Below are 19,855 nucleotides of genomic sequence, written 5' to 3'. Positions count from 1 at the left end.
TCCGACTGTTTATTCCTTTTTGTGAAACGCTTTAAGGACATTTCCAACAATATTTTACTGCCTTGAGCATTTTTAAACTGCTCTAGTTTTAAAACTAGAACACTTACGTTTTTGAACCTTCAATAGATTATTTGAAACACATACTGTGACTTGTTAAACTTTTTATTTATTTGTAAAAGTTTAATAAAGGGTAATTCAGTGCTTTGAGTTAATGCACTAGTTAATTTAGTTGAAAAGAGTTAATAATCCAGCTGAACCTAGTTCAGTATGAACAGCCACCTGCCATGATTGACCGACTGAGGGTCAGTCAGTCATTGAACTATTCAATCAGTCCTGGATTGAATAGTTTAAAGTGTAATTTTTAAACTGGATCAGTTTTAATGTCTCAACCAGAAATAAAAAAAGCATCAAACTGTTTGAAATTCTCTAGAGTAGTCTAGTGTGTATTTAAAGTGACATTCTTCTTTCTCAAAGTTTTAAACTTGAGCAGAAAGCAGAAAAAGAGACAAACTCACCTTTTAGCCTCGTCTTCAATTGGAAACCAACTTCAGCTTTGTTCAGGAAAGCTTTCCTAACATCTTTTCTATAACACCACCCACTACTTCAGCTAAATGAGTCCATTTGTGAAGCTGCTGGAAAAGAGAATGTCTGATTTTAGCTCTTGACCATGAATGCTGCTAAAGTGACCATCTTCCTTTCATATCAGAGGCGCTGAACCGACCTGATGGAGGAGCTGTAAGACAACCCCACCCCCACCATGCTTCCCCTCTGGGACTACAGGTATACACACTCACACACAGACACACACACACACACACCCAGCTCTAAGTCAGCTGGCCAGGCCCTGACTGCCTGGTTCAGTGTTACAGGGCTGGCAGAGAAAGCCTCTGTTCTCCGCCTCAGCAGCGCCCCCTCTGTTCTGGAGGCTGATGCTGCTGAGCTGCAGCAGAGCGTGGCCCAAAGAGAGTGGCCGGTCCTGGTGGGACTGCAGGGCGGGCCTAGTGGAGGGCTTCACACTTCCTGATTGGTTGATAATGATGGATGACAATAATCTTCTCAGACTTCCTATCGGATTTTTCTCAAACGTTTCTCCATGTGGGGTCAGGAGGGGTTTGGGTCGCATGCTGAATGAAGCACTGCAGCGCCCCACAAACAACACTGTCATTTATCTTCAATGCAAAATGTATAGATTTAATGGCTTAGTTACTGCTCTGAATATGTTTCAGCAAATGGCCATTTTGAGTCTGGATATTCTAGTTAATGATTAATCAATTGGTAAGTTAGTAATTATTTCACAAATGGATTTCAGTCCTGGTCACATTCTACAGTCTGTCAGGTTTGTAAAGGAGAGGTAGTTACCAGTCACCTGAGCTGGTTGAAGGTGAAATGATAAGGCAGGCCCCTGCAGGGCCCCCAGAGGTAAAACTTCCTTCACTTGAATTTTTTGTTTAGAACCTTAAATGTCTGAATGCGGCCAGTACGGTTAGTTAAGCAAGCAGGAAGTCATGAAACATGTAGAAGGTGTTCAGGAGCTCCTGAAGAGCTGCAGCTCATGATTGAGTTAAATTCATGGTCGTAGAGAAATCATTTTGAAAATGAATTCAATTTTTCTGTTGCAGGCGGACCTTGTAGAGCGCCCTCTGCTGACGGTCCTGCTGCTCCTTCCTGCAGACAGAAGGTGAGTGAACTCCTGCTGTGGTTCAGGTAGAGCTGGCTGTGTGCTGTGATGTCTCATAACACATTATACTGACCAAAGCCATGGTGAAGAAAAACCCTGAGCACAGCAGCCACAACACATCCTGGCTACAAACCACCGATTAAATCCTCTGACTGATTTCTGTTCTCTCAGCAGCATGGAGAGCAGCTGGCCAGCAGGGGGCAGCAGTTGCAGCTAGAGCTCAGTGTGGCAGGTGGATCAGGTGTGTGAGGAAGCAGGAATAGGTGTTGACCCAATCGGTACTGCCATGGCAGAGACTCCTCTCTGCTGTGGAATCATAATATTGGGAGAGAAAGTCAGGACTTGGCACAGGTTCAAGTAAAACCAGTTTACTAGAACCTGACTGAAGACCTGAAACAACAAACTAACTTCATTGTTAGAAATCCAGTGAAATACTGACTGTTTTGTGATCAGGTGAAAGGAGGCTGACTGGAGGAGGATGCATCCGGACCGTCTTTACTCAACCTGAGCCACCGTCTCACTTTACTGCCGTCAGGACAGTCACTATGTCCTAGTTATGAACGATCATTTATTTTACTGATGTTTTTACTTCAGACATGACTTGCTGTTGAGACTGTATGCTTCAAGCTGAAATGGATCAAGCCAATAAAAAAAACTTGAACTGAATGTGTGTGTGCTTTATTTTCCTGCTGGTAAAGGTGTTTAGTTTGCTTACATTCTGTCAGCAGGGATCCAGTGGCAGTTTGTACGATTTGTTTGGATCCCCATTAGCTGTTTCCAGGGATGCTGTGAAGAGGGGAAAAGTTGGGACAATTCCAAGGGCCCCTGACCGGCAGGGGGGCCTCCACAAAATAGTTTTGTTTTTGTTTTTTTCTTCATAGAAATGGAAAAGAAATTGGGGCCTTGTCAATTATAAAATTAATTGTATTGTGATTTTAAATTTGTTTCTATCAGTAAAAAATAAATGTTACCACTCCCAGACAATTGTGTCAATTTGTAGCCCAGTTTTTCTCTAAGATAGTGGGGTTGACTTTGAGATTATCAACCATTTAGGATAGTTATCTTAGCTACAGACTGTTTGCCCCCATTTTCTAGTATTTAAAGAACAAAGGAAGAAAAATACCGAGATATTCATATATTTAACTTGTCCATGTACCTTTTACCACACTTAATAGATGAGTCAGTCAGCAGCAGCTCTAACCTCTGTATCAGAATAATCCCTCCTTCCTGTCCCAGTGCAAACTGAGCATCACTGTGTTCAGTGACAAACTAGTTAGCATCATTCCAGGGTGTCTTTTTCCTGTCACTGTTTTTTTACAATTACACAACAAAACAACATATTTATTAGTGACGGAAATTAAAACAATATAAAATTGGAATAAAAAACAGCCTCTTGTCAGTCCAGATAGTCCTGCTTTAACTTGCATTTAAATTACAGATATCTGTTGCCACGTCCGGAACGTTAACTGGAGACAGACACCAGCACCTCCTGACCCCACTGGGGACAAGGTGTTAGAAAATGGATGGATGGATCTTAAACCTGTTAGCCCTCATGACATAAGTCGAACTTTATCGCCATCTAGAGGTCAAAGTGTGAAAGACGTGAGGTGTTTGGATGTCAAACTCATTTCTGGTCATATTATAATCAAGAATTTCCTCAAAGTGCTTCTTGTGGTAGAATGTTCTGCTAAAAGTAGCCATTAATAACCTGTTAAAATGATAAATATCTATCATCTATCAATAAGTTGAGTATTTCTAAGTAAAATTGAGCATCTTTTCACAGTGATAATTTGGCACTAAACAAATAAAACCCGCTTTGATTTGATTAAAATAATGTTTAAGCACAAAGGTGTTATCTCGGAGGTTCTGTTGATGTGGCCCCAGAATCCAGAGGGCCACATAAACGCAGCAGAGCACAACACTGGATGACAGAAGTTTGATTTCTCTGGAGCTGTTTAAAGTGAGAGGATCAGCAGAGACCTGCCCAGAATCCTCCTCCTCCTCTTCCTCCTCCTCGGTCCCTCACAGACACAGCTTCCGCTCCACTGAACCGAGCCGAGCCGCCGCTGGTCGCTGCTCCTGTCAGTAATGCTGGCTCTGCAGAATCAGAGCCACACGGTTGTTTTGATCACGAGTTGCAGCCTCCTGCCAGCAGCGGCTGAGCTTCCCTCGGCGGACAGCGGAACAACAATTGATTCCTGCAAAGACATCAGGTAAGAAGTCTCCCCGTTTTTCCTCAGTGCTGCTATCAGATGTGGCCGCTTTTCTCTCCTTTCATCCTGGGGGGAAAAATCCTCTCAAAGCCGATTCGTCTGCAGGTTTCCAGAACTTGGAGGAGAAACTGTTTGTGCGTTTTTTTCTTTGCTCATTTAAATCTCGCTTTAGAAATAACGTTGATTTCTGACAGAGTTTCAGATTCTTTTAACTGAAAAGTAAAACTACTTGGGAACTTGGTGGGGGTTTTTTTTCAACAGCAGAGACATGTTTATGAACTTTACTGAAAGCTCTTCAGTAAACATGTTAGACCTGTTTATTAAAGCCTGTGGCTGTTTGCACAGGGCGCCAATAAAATCTTTGGGTTGGGGCGGGGAGACTGTGGTGAGAAGTGGGAAATATAAGCATCAGATACAAATAACAGAAACATATTCTGTATATGACTTAGTTGTGGACTTTAATTGGTGTCATGAATTAGTTTTCAGTTGCATATTTGTAAATGCAGGGGTAGGGCACACCGGGCTTTGAATAGGCCCACCCCACTGCCTGCTGCTTTATGTGGGACTGAAGAAGATTCTGGCCTCATACTTGCTACACCTGAGAGATTGTTTGTCAATGAATTCAGACCTGAAAGAAGAAATAGCTTTGATAGGGAGATGGAAAGAGAGGCTGACCAATTAAAATCAATAATTTATTCATCACAAAGGGAAATTGCATGTTGTTGCAACTCATATAATCAAAATATCTCCAAATGGTGAAGTTTATTCATCTCATGTTGCATTCTGCAGGGAGTTGCTGTGGACGGTGAAGCTGTTTCTGGTTCTGCTCTGCGTCCATGAAGTCTCCTTTTCAAGTCTATTTGGTCTTTTGAGATGTGAACTAGCTGCTAACAATTACAAAAGCGGTACATTGTAAAAGTAAAAAAGTGAGAGCCAAAAAGTGAGCGCATCCAGAACCGGACAGCAACGCTTCAACCGAAAAATATTCTGAAGGATAAGAGAAAATCAGAGCTAACGTATCGGAGCTGCTAAACTCGCTGCCATTATCAGTTTTCCAGAATAAATTCTGAAACGTGTAGCATGAAATGAAAACGCTGTTTCCTGGAGCTGTGCAGGTTCCTTCTGTTTTCTTCCAACATCAGAGTGAAATAGTGAAGTTGATTCATCTTATGTTGCAATCTGAAGGAAAGCAGAACTGAACTCTGATTGTCTAATGTGAAGAAATGTTTCCATAATGTGAAAAGGACCAGAACAGATCACCAGTTTTAAACTCTTGCTTTTAGTCCACAGATAAACTCTGTAAGCTGCACATTTCAACATCATCTGAAGAGTTTCTGAAATATTCAAATGAAAATGATTCATTAGATTTTCTTTCTTTTTCTTTGTCCCCCACAGCGGAGCTGAGGTGGGCCGTCGTGTTGTGTGTGACCTTCTGCCATGTCTCGGTACCTGAGGCATTTCACGGCCGTGGGCGACGTGCACCCTGGCCAGTGGGTGGAGGAGGAGCTGCATGTAGACAGCGAGGAGCTGAGTCCAGCGACCGGCCAGTACCCAGCAGCTCCCACCTTCAGGGCTTCACTGAAGAGGCTCTACACCTCAGACCGCTTCCAGGTAGACCCCACCTGCTGCACAACGCTTCTAACACACACCTCTACTGGGCAACATAGACGTTTATATTGAGATGCATATACACTCTTCATCATATAAAACACGCCAATGAACTGTACAAACCTGTTAGTTTGATGGAAGAACATTTCTCTCTGCTGTCTTTGCCTGTAGATCGCTGTGGTGTGTTTGGTTGTCCTGGACGCCATCTTCGTCATGGCGGAGCTGCTAATAGACCTGTCTGTCATTAAGCTGGAACACGGTCATCTTGCTCCTGAGGTGACACACGGTTTCACATCCGGACACGTCCCCAGGCTTCTTTTTCGGAAACTGCATATCCCCGTGACTGCTGTACGTGTTTCTCTGGCAGGTGTTCCACTACCTCAGCCTGGCCCTTCTCACCTTCTTCATGGTGGAGCTAGCTGGAAAGCTGTTTGTGTTCCGCCTTGAGTTCTTCCATCACAAGTTTGAGGTGTTTGATGGTTTGGTGGTGGTTGTATCATTTGTGCTGGACATCGTTTTCATCTTCCATGAGGATGCCTTTGATGGAGTGGGTCTCCTCATCCTGCTGCGACTTTGGAGGGTAGCCAGAATTGTCAACGGTCAGTGACACTCCAATATCTATTTAGTTGATACACAGTATATAGATGGACAGTGGGTGTTCTAAGAATAAGAGCTGACCATGTTTGAATGCACTGCAGGGATCTTGGTGTCGGTGAAAACTCGTGCAGACCAGAAGATCCACAAGCTGAAGGAGAGCTACGATCACCTCGTCGAAAGAGCAACAGAGCTACAGAAGCGCAATGATGAGCTGGTGAGCTTCTGAACCTTAATCTGATCAGTGTGGAGGTCTTAAATGCCCATTCTCCATGGACGGTGCTTTGACTGTTTCTTCAATCAGTCAGCCGCGGCCAGATTCATGTCCACTTTCAGAGATTACGTGGCTCCAATCTGTTTTTTTGTAACCATCTCAGGGGTGGTAAAGCCGGACTTAGCCAATTTGATTGGCAGTAGACTGCATTCATTGTATTCCATGGATGGAACCGTTGTAGTTGGCGAGATGTTCACCTGTAAATTGATTATTTCACTGTGAAACCTTGAAGTCCAGACTTTTTAATTAATTGTGGGGGAGGAGTGCTTACAATTGGACTGGGCAACAACTAAAAAATACAGAGACTTTGGAGAAACTGGAAGCCCAAAGATACACATGCAAAATGACATCATTGTACAACCTGCTTGTGTTCCTGTCCATGTTCACACCCACATAGTGAAGAACTCACTGTCAATGTAGACACATACAATCTGGGTGGAACCAAACCAGACAGTACATTCATAGTGTTAATTGTTGTTCTGCTCCTTTATCTCATGAAGTCTGGTTTAGGAAGCAAAACTTGGTAAGTGAATAAATGAGCAGATGTATAAATAAGCCAAGCGGCATTTAGATAATCAGTTAGTGGTGATCCTGTATTGTAACAAATGATGACAGTATGTCATGTTAGTTCATTCTATTAAGAAGTAGGAAGCCAGGATTTCTAAACTCATTTGATCTGTTCAATCAGCTTTTTTATACAGTTCTAATTACAGCCAATACCTCAAAACATGTTGTAAAAAAGATCAAATTTACCTCCCGAAACGTACAAGCTAATCCATTTACTCTATATGGACAGATCCAAAGTTTGTTAAATATATTCAAATATGATCCTAGTTGGTTACATAGTACAATCACATTCAGTGTACAGTGAACACTTCTGCTAATCTGCTAATAATGGAGGTAATTTTTCATTTAACGCTTTTGCTAACTTTGAAGATATTCTTGCTTGTATCGACATAGGCACTTTATTGTCATTCAACAATAAAGTGAATGACAATAAAACTACATTTTATTTTGAAGTGGGTGAAGACTGTATACACAGCAGTTCTGTATGACAGTGGAGGAAATAAAACCTTTTTCTGTGGCTTCTTTGAACTTTCTATTGCAAAGAAGAAACTCAGAAACAAAATAACACTGACTGTAGAGAAAAATATGTAAGCTCAAAGTCTATCATTAAGGGTATTATAGAACATGTCATTTTTAATGTCAAGATTAAATTGGTGTTAAAGGGTTGCAGGTTTTCTGGGGCAGATATAATTAGAATTGAAGTTAGCAACTAACTAAAGATTTATTTGTGCTAACCCTGTTAGTTAAAAAGTGTAAATTTGTCTAGGAGAGAGGCCGGGTTAAACACAGAGAGGCGGCAGTAGCTCAGTGCTTCCCGTTCCAGGAAGCGAGGAAGTTCTAACAACATACCATTTGTTTTCTGTGACAGACACAAGAAAACCAGAAGCTGCAGGCTCTGCTGAAGAAACATGGCATCGGATTCTAACACTATGAACTCTGTGGTAACCTTCTTAAAAAGACCTGATCTTTGTATGACTTATTGTTTACCAGTCTCATTTAATAGTACGCCCCCTACAGGGCATTTCTGTTAAATGTCTGTTAAAAGTCAAAGCTGTTGCGTTTCATGGGCTTGTAAACATGTTCAGACTACTTCAAGCTGATAACTTGTACAGAAATCTATATACCATCAAGTATTATATTCTGTGAAAAGCAGCTTTAAATAAGTTGATTTTTGTATTTGATAGTAAAAATAAAATACTTTATTTTAAAATTGTCACACAGAAACGTTTCTATACAGCATTTACACAATAAAGACCTGCCAGTGTTTGTAGAGAGAAGTGCCACATTCATACTGGATGGTTCAGACAAAAGGAAAGAAAAAATCAAAGGGTATTTTGGCATTAATGCTGGGTGAGGCTCGGTAACCAGGAACAGCTGCTGCAGATACAGGGATGAAGGCCACTGAGCTTCTGACTGGTACAATGCTGCTGCCACCAGACAGTAGAACCTGTGGGAGAGGACAAACACACATTCAACACAAATGACTTCCTCCTGGTCCCTTTGGGTCTGATTCCCCTATAGACAAAGTGGAAGCATCCACTTATTATCACTCAGTCTCTTTGAATGCTGACTTTCCTTTTTGGCTATTTGTAATATGTTATGGTGAAGATCGTCAGTGGTCTTCAAACCTGTGCCTCACTGCATTATGGCATCATGTGGAAGTATTGGTGAGTCTTACCAAACTGCTCTGGTTGGTCTCAATCATTTCTCTTATGCTCACAATCTGAGCCTGGGGGTTCACCAGGGATCCGTACTTGGTCCATTCTATTTCTAAATGAAGTGACAGTGGGATGTTGCAACTTTGGGCTTCCTGCAAAAGATAGAAACAAAATGTGTCACCACCAAGCATCAAACAGCTTCATGGCTTGAAATAAAATACAAAAATACACTTTTTCTTTCCAAAGTCCGAGGAGCAGCGGAGGAGGCAATGAGCCAGCTGGCTCACCTGCTGCCCTGGGGGAGCGCGTTCCACCGAGCCTGTGAAAGGCTTCCTGAACATACACTTAACGTTCCTTTAATGGACATTGACACATAGACAATGCATAAAGTATGTGGAGTTTCGGTAAAACTTTATTTGACGGGTTGTGAATAAGACTGTCATGACACTGTCATAAACATGACATAACACCTGTCATGAACATGAGTAAGTCTTCATGAATATTTATGACTGTTGTCATAAAGTGTCATTCGGCAAATCATGACACTTTTAATACAAAATTGACATTATTCAAAATGTCTTTGTTATGACAACTTGACATTAATCAAGAAATCATGGTCTGACATAAATTTGTTGTAAACGTATTAGTGATTAAACTTTAAAAATTATGTAGCTTTATGTTATTAAAGCTAAAGTTTAATCAGTAATACTTACCGAATGACACTTTAGGACAACAGTCATAAATATTCATGAAGACTTATTCATGTTTATGACGGTGTTATGTCAGCCTTATTCACAACCCGTCAAATAAAGTGTTACTGAAACTTCACATACTTTACTGTTTCACATGTGATAACTGCACAATGTCATGCGTAATTAACAACAGAAAGTACACCTTTTGTTAAGGCGCATAAAGGAAAAAGGCATAGATGTATTTTACGTGTTGTGGACATGCTGTTTACACATAGCGTACACGTTGATTACATTTTGCAGTATGAACATCACATACTTTGTTTTTCTTGCTCGTATACAAGAAATGCATAAAGTAACATTACTGTCAATAACGTATGTGATTTGTACGTAATCAAATTTCCTGTCAACTTTGAACATTTTTAAAAATAAAAGCACAGTAGGCCCCTGGTGCTCAGCTCCTCTACCACTGAGGTGAGCTAGTCTAGCTAACCCTGGAAAAGACTTCTAAGTTTGTGTTGCACCTTGTGATCTTTACACAGATTACTGGAACATCTGCACCATAATATGTGCGTTTCAAACTGTTCTCACCATGGGATTCATGTTGATTGGCACCCAGTCCAGGACATTTTCTAACCGGGAGTTTCCAAAGGAAGCCACATACTGTGGGGGACTTGGTCCTCTCAGAACATTCAAGAGCGACTGGGAGACGAGGGAGCAGTTGGTTATATCCTCCAGTCTGGAGTGGCAAGAGGACAGTAGGGTAAGACGTGACAAGAGAACACCTTGCTGGGAACAGATGTGTTTGCTAGCAGGGTGTTTTGCCTTAGTGTGCAGCCTGACATGTAGTCCTGACCAAACAGGACAGGAGAGCGCTGGTGAGGACCCTTCAGACAGTCCTGGTCTTTGGTACTTTGCAGCAGAGACAGAGTATCTCTGAGGTTCATACTTCTACTGATACCAGTGGAGGGGATAGATAAGGATACATCCCAGATCAAATCGAGTCAGCAAGTTTGTCCCTAACAAGAACTTTATATTTAAATTTCCAGATACTTTCACTGTCATCCATGGCTTAGAAACCCATAAGAACAAGGATATTCTGTTGCTCTGTCTCCTGACATGAGAGGCATTCCAACCACATAACCCGGGTTTCCACTGTAATGGACTGCAGGCTCCCCACCATCCGCCTTTATACAAAGCACAGGAAAAAACAAAACCACTTTGATTTAGTGTCAGAAAAACATGTGCAGTTCATTATCAATTTATAGAGAATTGAGCACAATTGTCACCAATTGTTTTCACTAGTCAACTCAACACCCACTTGGTAGGTTTTACACAAGCAGCAAAAACATAGAGTTTTATTACAGAATTCAAATAATTAATGAGTGACGCACCAATAAATCTGACCTGATTTCCTTCACTTTGGGAGATCTGCAATCAACCGACACGTTCAACCGATCTCATCTCCCTCTGCAAAGGTCTGAAATTCAACTACTGTCTCCTTTGCTCTGCTGTGAGAGAGGACTGACCAACAGGCCTGCCCACCAGGACGTCTGAACGTGTGCGGTTAACAACAGCCACCCCAGTAACTGTGTTTTTGCCTTTTTGATATTCTACTAATGTCAAAAAAACACTATTTTGAAATTGTGGCGTTTCCATCACATAATAAATGCAATTCAATTCCCACATGAAATCCCACAAGAATATGTTTCATGTATTCATGTGGGAATACATGAATACATGAAACATATTGCATGTCTTTTAATGACATGCAATATGTCATTAAAAGTGATGGCAGCGATGGATGTAAAGATTTACATGAGATGTTTTCATATTTCAGCCATGACACTAGTGCTCATCCTCAGCCATCAGAGAAGATGTCAGCATCTTATTGAGGTGCTGCAACAACAAGTCCCTCATTATTATAGCTGGTAGTTTTACAGAAGAGCTTCGGATTGGACAGTTTGGAAGGACAAACTCAACTTCTGATGAACTGTGAGAGCTCTGGAGGAGGCAGCGGCGCCTTGTCCCTGGAGGCCAGTGGCTACAAATAATTGTAGCCAAGTGGCTTATTTGTAGCCACTGGAGGCTACAAATAGCCATGAATATCAAATATTTGTAGCTATGAGTCATGAATAACTCATAACTCATGTTATTCAATGAAAAACCTTTCATTGACTAACAAAGAGTTATTTTTTTAAATCACACAGTTTCCATGAACCAAACTTTTTTATTTTTTGTAATTCCAATTTGTGCAATTGTATGGCCAGTGGAAACAGCTATTGTTACCAACTTAGCAACTTTGTTGTTATATTTGACAACTTTTCAGCCAAAAATCAGTGATTGGCCAGAAAACTGCAACTGGTGCATCCCTACACCTACTGTGAAACAAAAGTCTCTGACGTTGTTATATAATCAATGTGCGTATCAAATCATGACACTTACCATGAAAGCAGGTGTGTTAGTGAGAAACTGCTGTATCTATAGAGAAGTGATGCTACAATGTTCTGCAGTATAAAAAGATGAATTATTACCTGGAGGTACATGACCAGAAACTCCTGCTGCAGTGAGTTGTGAGTCCTGCTGGTGTTGACAAATCCAAGCACCAGAGACACGCTGGCATTTACTAGCTCACCACTCGAGTTATACTTAATCACATAAACAGCCTGAGGAGATTAAAAGACACTGCAATTGGTCCATGTGTTAAAAACATTCATGTGTTTTAATATAAATATATAGATTATGTTCTTTTTAGAGATTCAAGACTGTATTCTTATCTTTAACATTTCAGCAGTAGCTTTAAAAAAACCCTCAACAATCAAGTGGTCTTTGGGTCTGCTGCTATGGTTTACAGGATTATGTTGATACAGTCAGAATTTCAGCAAAGTCATGGTTAGAGAAAGATTCTCTGCTAGACTTTTGAATCTAGCAGAAGTTTAGCAAATGTGCTAGCAGAAGAAAAGCAAATCAGTAAAACCTTATTCAGGTTTTACTGATCCTGAGTAAGGTAATAAGGAAAACCTTATTACTCCAACGGGGATATTAGATGGAGCAGCTCTGAATGAGTTCTGAGTCTTTATAGATGGTTACGACTGGAAGGATCTCCTGTAGAGGTCTGTGTTGCAGCAGATCCAAAGAAACACCTGACTGAAGACACTCTGTTGTTGAGTCGGTTTGTAAATAAATGATATTCTCGAAAGACTTCACTCGTCTAGCTTCACACAGATGAACTTGAGCCAACCTCTAACCAGCCATCAGAAATATACTGAACTGGGCTGACTCACCTTCAGCACCACGTTAGCACAGCCGCTGGAGGTGGTGAGAACAGAAAGGAGGTTTTCTCCATCGCTGACAGTCAGCTCAGTTTGAGCGCCCTCTATGGACTGTAAGATGACTGAAGCCACATCCACAGGAACAACCTGAGGGAAAACACCAGATTAACAATTTCATCTGGTATTAGCAGCAGATGGTTGATTTACATCTTCTCTGAACCTGAAGGATGTTGTCAGCATTTGTACTTCACTGTAGCTGCTGCAGCTGCCACTTTAAGGCCCTGTCACATTTTGTTCAAAACTTAAACTACTAACTTGTTATCAGCTTAGGAAATCCTTTTTGTAGCTAAAACACAGATGCTGTTTGCTGTTTATCTCTTGATTATGTCAGCATGTGCATGAAATGGAAAGTAATGTATAGCAGAACATGAACTAGGTCGTTTCCACATTGTGTAGTGGATGCATGAAACATTGCTGTGGATCTTCACAGAGGAGGAACTGAATGGTCTTGTGACAAATAGAGAGAGGTGTAGTCGAGCTCTACACTTATTAAGTCTATTGCGCAGAATTTTTAAATAGTGTAGAATTATGTGAAGATCATTATTTATTCTGCCACAACATTTTTTAGTTTTTACTGTCTGAAATCGACTTTTCTCACATAATAAAATAAAAATTTCACAAACAAATAAACCAAAATATTTCAACAAACAGTAAATATACTTACTGCTGCGTCTGCATTCCTCCCCTGTCAAAGACAAAAGATTGTTTTTATAATTTGTTTTTATATTGCACTTCTCTCTTTTTCAAACAACCACATTGTGACTTTAGCAGCTTCCTGCTGAGGGGCTAGCTGACTTCAGAATGTTCTTCTCTGAGGGGAATCTCTGCTCAGATCTCAGATCCTAAATCCAGACATGATCTAACTCAGTCTACCAACCTCCTCAGTGAAGGTTGTAGTGAAATAATTGGAGCCTTTAGCAAGATGTGGGGAGGAATCAGATCTGTGTGCAGCTATGTGTAGCTTCAGTTAGCTTCACAGCAGACCAGAAATGACACTCTAAGACGTTTAAATCAAATCAGACTCACCTTTTAATTAACATAAGGCACAGCATTATGACCAGTTAAGTTTATAACTGATGTCCATGATGGGATATTTTAGCGGGTGGAAGATTTCAGGCAGGAAGTGAACATTCCTGTCTTCAAGGTCATTGCTTTAGAAGTAGAGGTGCATCGACCGCAGTCTACGTAAGATCTGATGGCTCAAAGCAAAGTGGTTCAGGGAGGTTTGAGATGTTCACTTGGACTCCAAGTTCACCATGTCAATTTAACTCTGATCCATGGAGGAGTTACAGAACCTAAAGGAGCTCCTGCTAACGTCTCGGCGACCTGAGACCCCAGCACATTGTCAGGGTCTGGACCAGGGGTGGGCAATCCTGGTCCTCGAAGGCCGGTGTCCTGCAACTCTTAGACGTCTCCCTGGTCCAACACACTTGAATCCAATAGTTGAATCACCTCCTTAGTGCAGTCAAGTTCTCCAGAGTCCTGCTAATGACCTCATTATTTGACTCAGGTGTGTTGAAGTAGAGATACATCTAAAAGTTGCAGGAGACCAGCCCTCCAGGCCTGGAGTTGCCCACCCCTGGTCTGGACCAACACACTATTTTAATAATGTTATGTCTGATCGATGAACTTTTCTTCAGTGTACTTCAAGAAAAAGAAGCAGGAAACTCCAGGGTTGTGGTGTGTGAATCACCCAGACAGAAGGTAACTAGTGGAGAAGTGCTCTGTTACTTAACAAGACCTGAATACAGAAGGATGTTTCACAAAGCAGAACTTTGCAAAAGATATTCCGCTGTAAATAATACTCACCACAATTGCATGAGTATGAACTTAGGGAACTTACAAAAGCTTGTGAATGTATAGGAGTTTTTCTTCACACCAGTGTTGAAATTTCCATAACTAAATGGATTTGTTAGCATGCTGGAGTGGAGCTTTGTGCATTGTGTCCTGAGATGAGCAGAATGGGAGGCAAGACCCCTGAACTCACAGCTAACAGCTGGACGTTAGTGTAGGTGTCCATCCTGAGTGCCTGCAGGGAGCTACAGTCCCCGTCCAGAGCCAAACGTTGGGAACATCGACTGCTTTGGTCCTTCAGGAACGCTGGGGACGGAACCAAGACAGAAAGAATTAACTTTTTATCTGCCTGAAACGAAATGGCAAAATGTGAAAACAAGTTTCAGACCCAGAGAAGCAGAATCCTGAACTGGTTCATATACAGCTGCTGCTTGTTGCACACGATTCTGTCGTCTCGTAAACAGCCAGTTATTATTGTGCAAAGTTGACTGTTTTTATTTTAGCCTATTTTAATCATAATAACAATTACAGTTTTTAACGCATATGTCTCTATTTCTTTAACTCCTTTTCTGATGTTCATTGAAAATTTGTCCTCTAGAGGACAAAATAAAGGACCATTCTGTTCTATTCTATCCATCATGTTGAGCAGCAGCAGGAACCTGAAGGTTTACAGCTGGAACTGTGTTTCCTTTTGGACTTTGGCTACTTTTTGCAGCCCACTGTGTACTGTACTTTATATCACCACAGTAACATGACACAGTAATGAGTAACCTCTCAGGGCATTAACCTAAATATAGTAACATGACGGTTTTTGTTGCTGCTCAGCTGAAATGTTATTGGGTAACAAATAGTTAGGAAGTCAAAGAAACACTTTAGTTTCATCAAGTCTGTATCTCTGTTTTCTTATTTACCAAAATCAAAGTTTTGAAAAGTCAAAGTTTTCTGGTTCATTTTGATGAGATTACAAACCCAGTGTGTGTATGTGTGTGTGTCAGAGTTAAATGGATGGGTTACCTGCAGGGCTGCTGTTCACACAGTCAGCAGTGACACCAGGAGCTGGAAGACAGAAAATCCCTTTCTGTCCGTTCAGTTCGGCCGTAGCCAAAACATCCCCAAACTGAAACAACAAACCACCAGAACAGAATCAGAACATGCTAACACGTGGAGAACAAGTTCGCCCCGGAACCCCGATGAAAACGTTGAAACTGTGAAGGAGCTAGCACGTGTGCTGAGCGTGTGTTAGCTGCAGGTGCTTCGCTTTTACGGCTTTGTTTTGATCCAAGCGATCTCTCTGGAAAACTTCCACAACAGATCAGAAACCAACACAACCAACATTTTCAACATTTTGTCATAAAATGTCCCTCAGACTACAATATCTTATTGGACTTTGGTGTGTGACACTATAACTGTGAAGCAGAAGAAAACTGACACAGTTTTTTTTATAAAGCTGCTCTCTGCCAGCTGTCAACAAATACAGGCTGTAAGCAGAACAATCCAGGTTGAGTCAGACAGCATGGAGAGCCTCTGTCAATATCAATGTTTAAGTCTGGCTACAGGCTGTTAATTGGATTTAGATCTGGGTTTTGAGTAGGCCCTGAATATGCTTTAATCTAAATCATTCCATCCAGTTCCTTGGTCTTCATGATGCTGTTTGTTCAACATTCTCTAACAAACCTCTGAGGCCTTCAGAGAACATTTGCTTTTATTTAGAAGGAGTGACTTCTGTTGCACTCCTTCTATATTCTGGAGTACCAGTGATGGGGCTGAACATGTGCTAAATCAGCCTGCAACAGGTGTATCATTTTAAGTACGCACTGAATTGTACTGTTTTATCCTATAAAATCCATTAAAGTTTGTGGTTTTAATGTGGCAAAAAGGGTAAAAGTTCAATGCTTTCAATCAGAGGTGCAACGACTGCAGGTTTCTGGCTGATCACTGATCTTTAAAAAGTCTGACCTGTCAATTCTTGACCAATACCAACGTTTTCAGTCTGAAAATATGGCAACAGTGAGGTGACTATTGTTAACTGCAGACCGCCAGATTTAACCTGGTGGGCGGTCTGCAGTCAAAAGGAGACAGTGGCTGATTCTCACATCTTACAGGTGAGATCGATGGATAAGATCAGGTTCACATGTAAGCATTGGACGATCTCCCAAGATTAAGGAAATCGGGGCCAATTTATCAGCGCACCCCTATTCTAAATATTTTTGCAAGTATTCAAAGTGAATACTTTTGAAAGTATTCACTGTAAGAAGATATTATCAGGTAATCGAAGCAGAAGAAATGCTTTTACCTAGCAGTCAATTGTTTTCTACAAGACTCAAATTTCTTTGCCCATGCTGCGAACAATTGTTTTTAAAAAGTAATTTACCAATAAAATGCATTATTATTGTTATCATTAAAACGGCTCCTTGCCTAAACAGACACTTAAACAACCAGGCTAAACTTCAGGTGAATCCAAATGAATAAGAATTAATTGAGCCTTACTGATGTCTCCTTTTGAACTTTTTGATTCTGATCATAGTGAATAAAGCATAACAGAGCATAACACTCCGTACAGTGAAGAACAATAAGCATTAGACATGCTTTGTTCTACAGGGTTTAAGTTTTCTTTGCAAAAAGTCTTGAAAAGTAAAGAAACTCTTTCATAAAGTTAAACATCTTCATCTTATCAAGCTTTAAAACAAAACTAACCTGGTATCCAGATGAGGCCTGGACTTCTGCAGGCAGCCCCTCACCGACGCCCTCAGAGTCAAATGTAAAGCCGACAAACTGACTGAAGAGGGAATCAAAGTTGTCGGCTGTTGGAAGAGACTGTGAGGGATGAGACAGTCCATCGAAACCTAAACACAACAGTGGAGATGGATGCAAATGGATGGTGGTTATAAACTCTAAAGTTCTTCATATTGTGAGCTACACACTGCCCCCCTGTGGCACGGATCAGCCCTGCAGCACAACCAGTTATAACTGTCAGCCTTAATATGCATGTCACACTGTGTAGCTTATTAAAGAGATTCAGATTCATTTATTTTACAAAAAAGAAAACAAAATATAATTCTATTTTACAAAGCAATAATTCACCAAATATTAACAGGCTGAAGTCAAGGTTTATACTTCCCTACCCATAGACTCAGCAGCTTACAGTAATGGAAGATATCTATTGTCCATAGACATGCATACATAACTACACATACACTTATTTAAATATGCATGTATATACATACATACAAATACTCACAATTCATACATACATCTACATAACAGTATATGTAATTTGACATTTTATGTAATTTTACATTTTAAGGTTCTTTTAAATTTTAGATCATCATTCAGTTCATTCCACAGTTTCCACTGCTGCCAACAAGGCACAGCAGTGTGTGAAAACCCAGTTCTACAGCCTGTATGTTCAACAGCTGGGATGAAGCACAGAAACAGCTGGAACATGCAGAACAACATGCAGGTGCAGACACTCGTCTGGGGGAATTTGATGAAAAATATTCTGATTATTCTCATTTACATACAAATCTCCTTTATCAATGCAGAACACAGGAAATGGACTTAAAATCATCCCAAAATAAGCTGCAGCCAAACTGATTCTCCAAAGCTCTGCCTTTTTGCAAAAGCAAATATTGACTCTGGTTTAATATGTTTTCTCTTAATCTACGTTATTTACCAAAATATTTCATGTGATATTTAGGAGTTATCATGTTTATTGTGTCCTCATAACAAAAGGAAAACAAAAAGTGTGAGTTTAGTGAGCACTTAAAAGTGAGCTGAAACCCATGAACTCGTCGTCTAAAGGAACCATGGTCCCCGTTTCTTCATAGCAACCTGAATGTAAACAGCTGCTTACGGTTCTGGGACCAGATGCAGAGGATGTCGTAGTTGGTCTCTCTCTGAACAGACGACTGCAGCTCTAAGTAGCCGTATACATCGGTTGTTATACTGTAGACGGCTACATCCTGGCTGCACAGCTGCTTGCTGCCACTGCAAGGCAAGGGATGGAAAGATGACAGGATGAAATATGAAATATATGTGTGTGTGTGTGTGTGGGAGAGGGGGGGGGGGGGGGGGGGTTGTAGGGTGAAGGCGGGGTCTAGACTTAAATTTAAACAATTTTAACCATTTTAGTCCATTTGTAAAAGACAAATAAAAATCCCATATGAATTCATTTCTACACCAGTCAGTTTTGAATTACTGCAAGAAACACAGACTGCAATGGTTGAATGGACAACTTTAAGACATGAGCCAAATAAACTGCAAATACTTTCTTCAATGTCCCATGGAAAACACAAAGAAACACAAGGAAACTCCATGTCAGTGTATCATGGGTTGGAACCCTGTTATCGCTCATTCCTGGACAGTGAATGACCCTTTGGGTTCTGCCTCCAGGACAGAAACATTCTGGATGATCCTCCCCTCCTTTCCTCTCTCACCTTCTCACGGTAGTGACCGTGCAGCTGGTGAACAGAGCCACGTCATCCTTATTACACTCTCGGTCACAGCAGCAGTTCATGTCACACACAGCCGTGTTCTCGTCACAGGGACACAACCTGTCAGCTGATAGACACACCGAGGCAGATATCAGGTCACAATGGCGTTGTTAGCAGATTATTACAGCATTAATTAGAGTGTTAGCTAGTCCAGCTGAGTTGTGTCGGTGACCATGTACAAACAGCTTACCACCGGCCATCGAGAGGAGGGTACCGGAGTCAGGCAGGGGCTGAGGGGCCTCAGGAAGCAGCTCTGTGGGGGTAACTGACGGCTCTGTACAGTTATCCTGATTGTATCTGTATGTTGAGTTCTCTTTCTCGCACGCGGTGCTGTTGCTCGTTGCACTTGCAGCGGAAGTAACCAAAATAACTGAGATAAATAAACCGAAGATGGTCAAATTAGACCAAACTGTACAAACTGAGACGGCCATCTTTGTTTACCGTTGCTATGGTTCTTCTTCTTCTCCCTCTAAGTTGGTTTGCAGGTGGGTTTCTGTCTGCAATAAAATGTTGTTACTGCCGCCAATGGGCAGTTAGCAGAACTGCAGTTCAGCAACTGAAGTAAAGGAGGAATATGGGGGGATTCAGACTGAAAATGTGTGCTGGCGAATTATGGCAGAAAAATTCTCCCCATAAAAAGGAACCGTAAATGTTCGACAACCAGCCTTCACTGTCATATCGAATTCCAAAGCTGAAATGACAGACTGACGTAAGTTTATCACTAGATCATTCTGCTCATACATGTGTAATATGAATATCACATTTTTATAACAATTACAGCTATAATTGTAAATACTCATCGTCTCACCTGGATGAATAAAAGTTAATTAAAATAATAAATACATACATGCAGGTTCTCCTCTTTGGTCGCTATGACACGCTCCATCCTTAATCAGCTTCACATGAAAGAAAAACAGGTTGAGTTCTCAACAAGTCAGTACTGGGTTCAAATCTC

General features: G+C 41.1%; 2 protein-coding genes and 1 non-coding gene across 4 annotated transcripts; 2 read left to right on the top strand and 1 right to left on the bottom strand.

Annotated features, from left to right (window-relative positions):
* Positions 1–817: 817 nt before the first annotated feature.
* Positions 818–1,018, top strand: LOC116715050 (small nucleolar RNA SNORA74). The gene has a single exon (XR_004338173.1). It is a non-coding gene; the product is annotated as a small nucleolar RNA SNORA74 (small nucleolar RNA).
* A 2,693-nt stretch (positions 1,019–3,711) lies between these two features.
* On the top strand, positions 3,712–8,144 carry hvcn1 (hydrogen voltage-gated channel 1). Its single transcript, XM_032555540.1, has 6 exons — positions 3,712–3,891; positions 5,287–5,502; positions 5,671–5,775; positions 5,867–6,098; positions 6,198–6,310; positions 7,803–8,144. The coding sequence occupies exons 2-6, from the start codon at positions 5,329–5,331 to the stop codon at positions 7,857–7,859; spliced, it is 681 nt and encodes a 226-aa protein (XP_032411431.1). The 5' UTR covers positions 3,712–3,891; positions 5,287–5,328; the 3' UTR covers positions 7,860–8,144.
* LOC116714788 (tectonic-1) lies at positions 8,116–19,364 on the bottom strand. 2 transcript variants are annotated; one of them, XM_032555538.1, is made up of 14 exons: positions 19,091–19,364; positions 18,844–18,967; positions 18,261–18,394; positions 17,102–17,250; positions 15,422–15,524; positions 14,601–14,713; positions 13,278–13,298; positions 12,566–12,700; positions 11,816–11,947; positions 10,380–10,468; positions 10,107–10,244; positions 9,873–10,020; positions 8,613–8,744; positions 8,116–8,381 (listed from the first exon to the last, which is right to left on the bottom strand). In XM_032555538.1, exons 1-14 carry the CDS (start codon positions 19,329–19,331, stop codon positions 8,235–8,237), a joined length of 1,806 nt encoding a protein of 601 aa, XP_032411429.1. In that variant the 5' UTR covers positions 19,332–19,364; the 3' UTR covers positions 8,116–8,234. The 2 variants fall into 2 exon arrangements, with proteins under 2 accessions (XP_032411429.1, XP_032411430.1); XM_032555539.1 differs by lacking the exon at positions 13,278–13,298 and having other exon boundaries at positions 19,091–19,363.
* Positions 19,365–19,855: the final 491 nt, after the last annotated feature.

The sequence above is a fragment of the Xiphophorus hellerii genome, chromosome 23, assembly GCF_003331165.1.
Source record: "Xiphophorus hellerii strain 12219 chromosome 23, Xiphophorus_hellerii-4.1, whole genome shotgun sequence".
NCBI lineage: Eukaryota > Metazoa > Chordata > Actinopteri > Cyprinodontiformes > Poeciliidae > Xiphophorus > Xiphophorus hellerii.
This window is presented reverse-complemented; position numbering and strand designations above follow the sequence as displayed.

What these genes read in the sequence shown, in the direction of transcription:
- hvcn1 (XM_032555540.1), top strand. Translation starts at nt 5,329, where the DNA reads ATGTCTCGGTACCTGAGGCATTTCACGGCCGTGGGCGACGTGCACCCT. An exon ending in GGTAGCCAGAATTGTCAACG is followed by an intron (nt 6,099 to 6,197) that starts GTCAGTGACACT and finishes AATGCACTGCAG; the next exon opens with GGATCTTGGTGTCGGTGAAA. An exon ending in AGAAGCGCAATGATGAGCTG is followed by an intron (nt 6,311 to 7,802) that starts GTGAGCTTCTGA and finishes TTTCTGTGACAG; the next exon opens with ACACAAGAAAACCAGAAGCT.
- LOC116714788 (XM_032555538.1), bottom strand. Translation starts at nt 19,331, where the DNA reads ATGGCCGTCTCAGTTTGTACAGTTTGGTCTAATTTGACCATCTTCGGT. An exon ending in GGAGGAATGCAGACGCAGCA is followed by an intron (nt 12,701 to 13,277) that starts GTAAGTATATTT and finishes GTTTTCCCTCAG; the next exon opens with GTTGTTCCTGTGGATGTGGC. An exon ending in TTCTGGTCATGTACCTCCAG is followed by an intron (nt 10,469 to 11,815) that starts GTAATAATTCAT and finishes CTTTGTATAAAG; the next exon opens with GCGGATGGTGGGGAGCCTGC.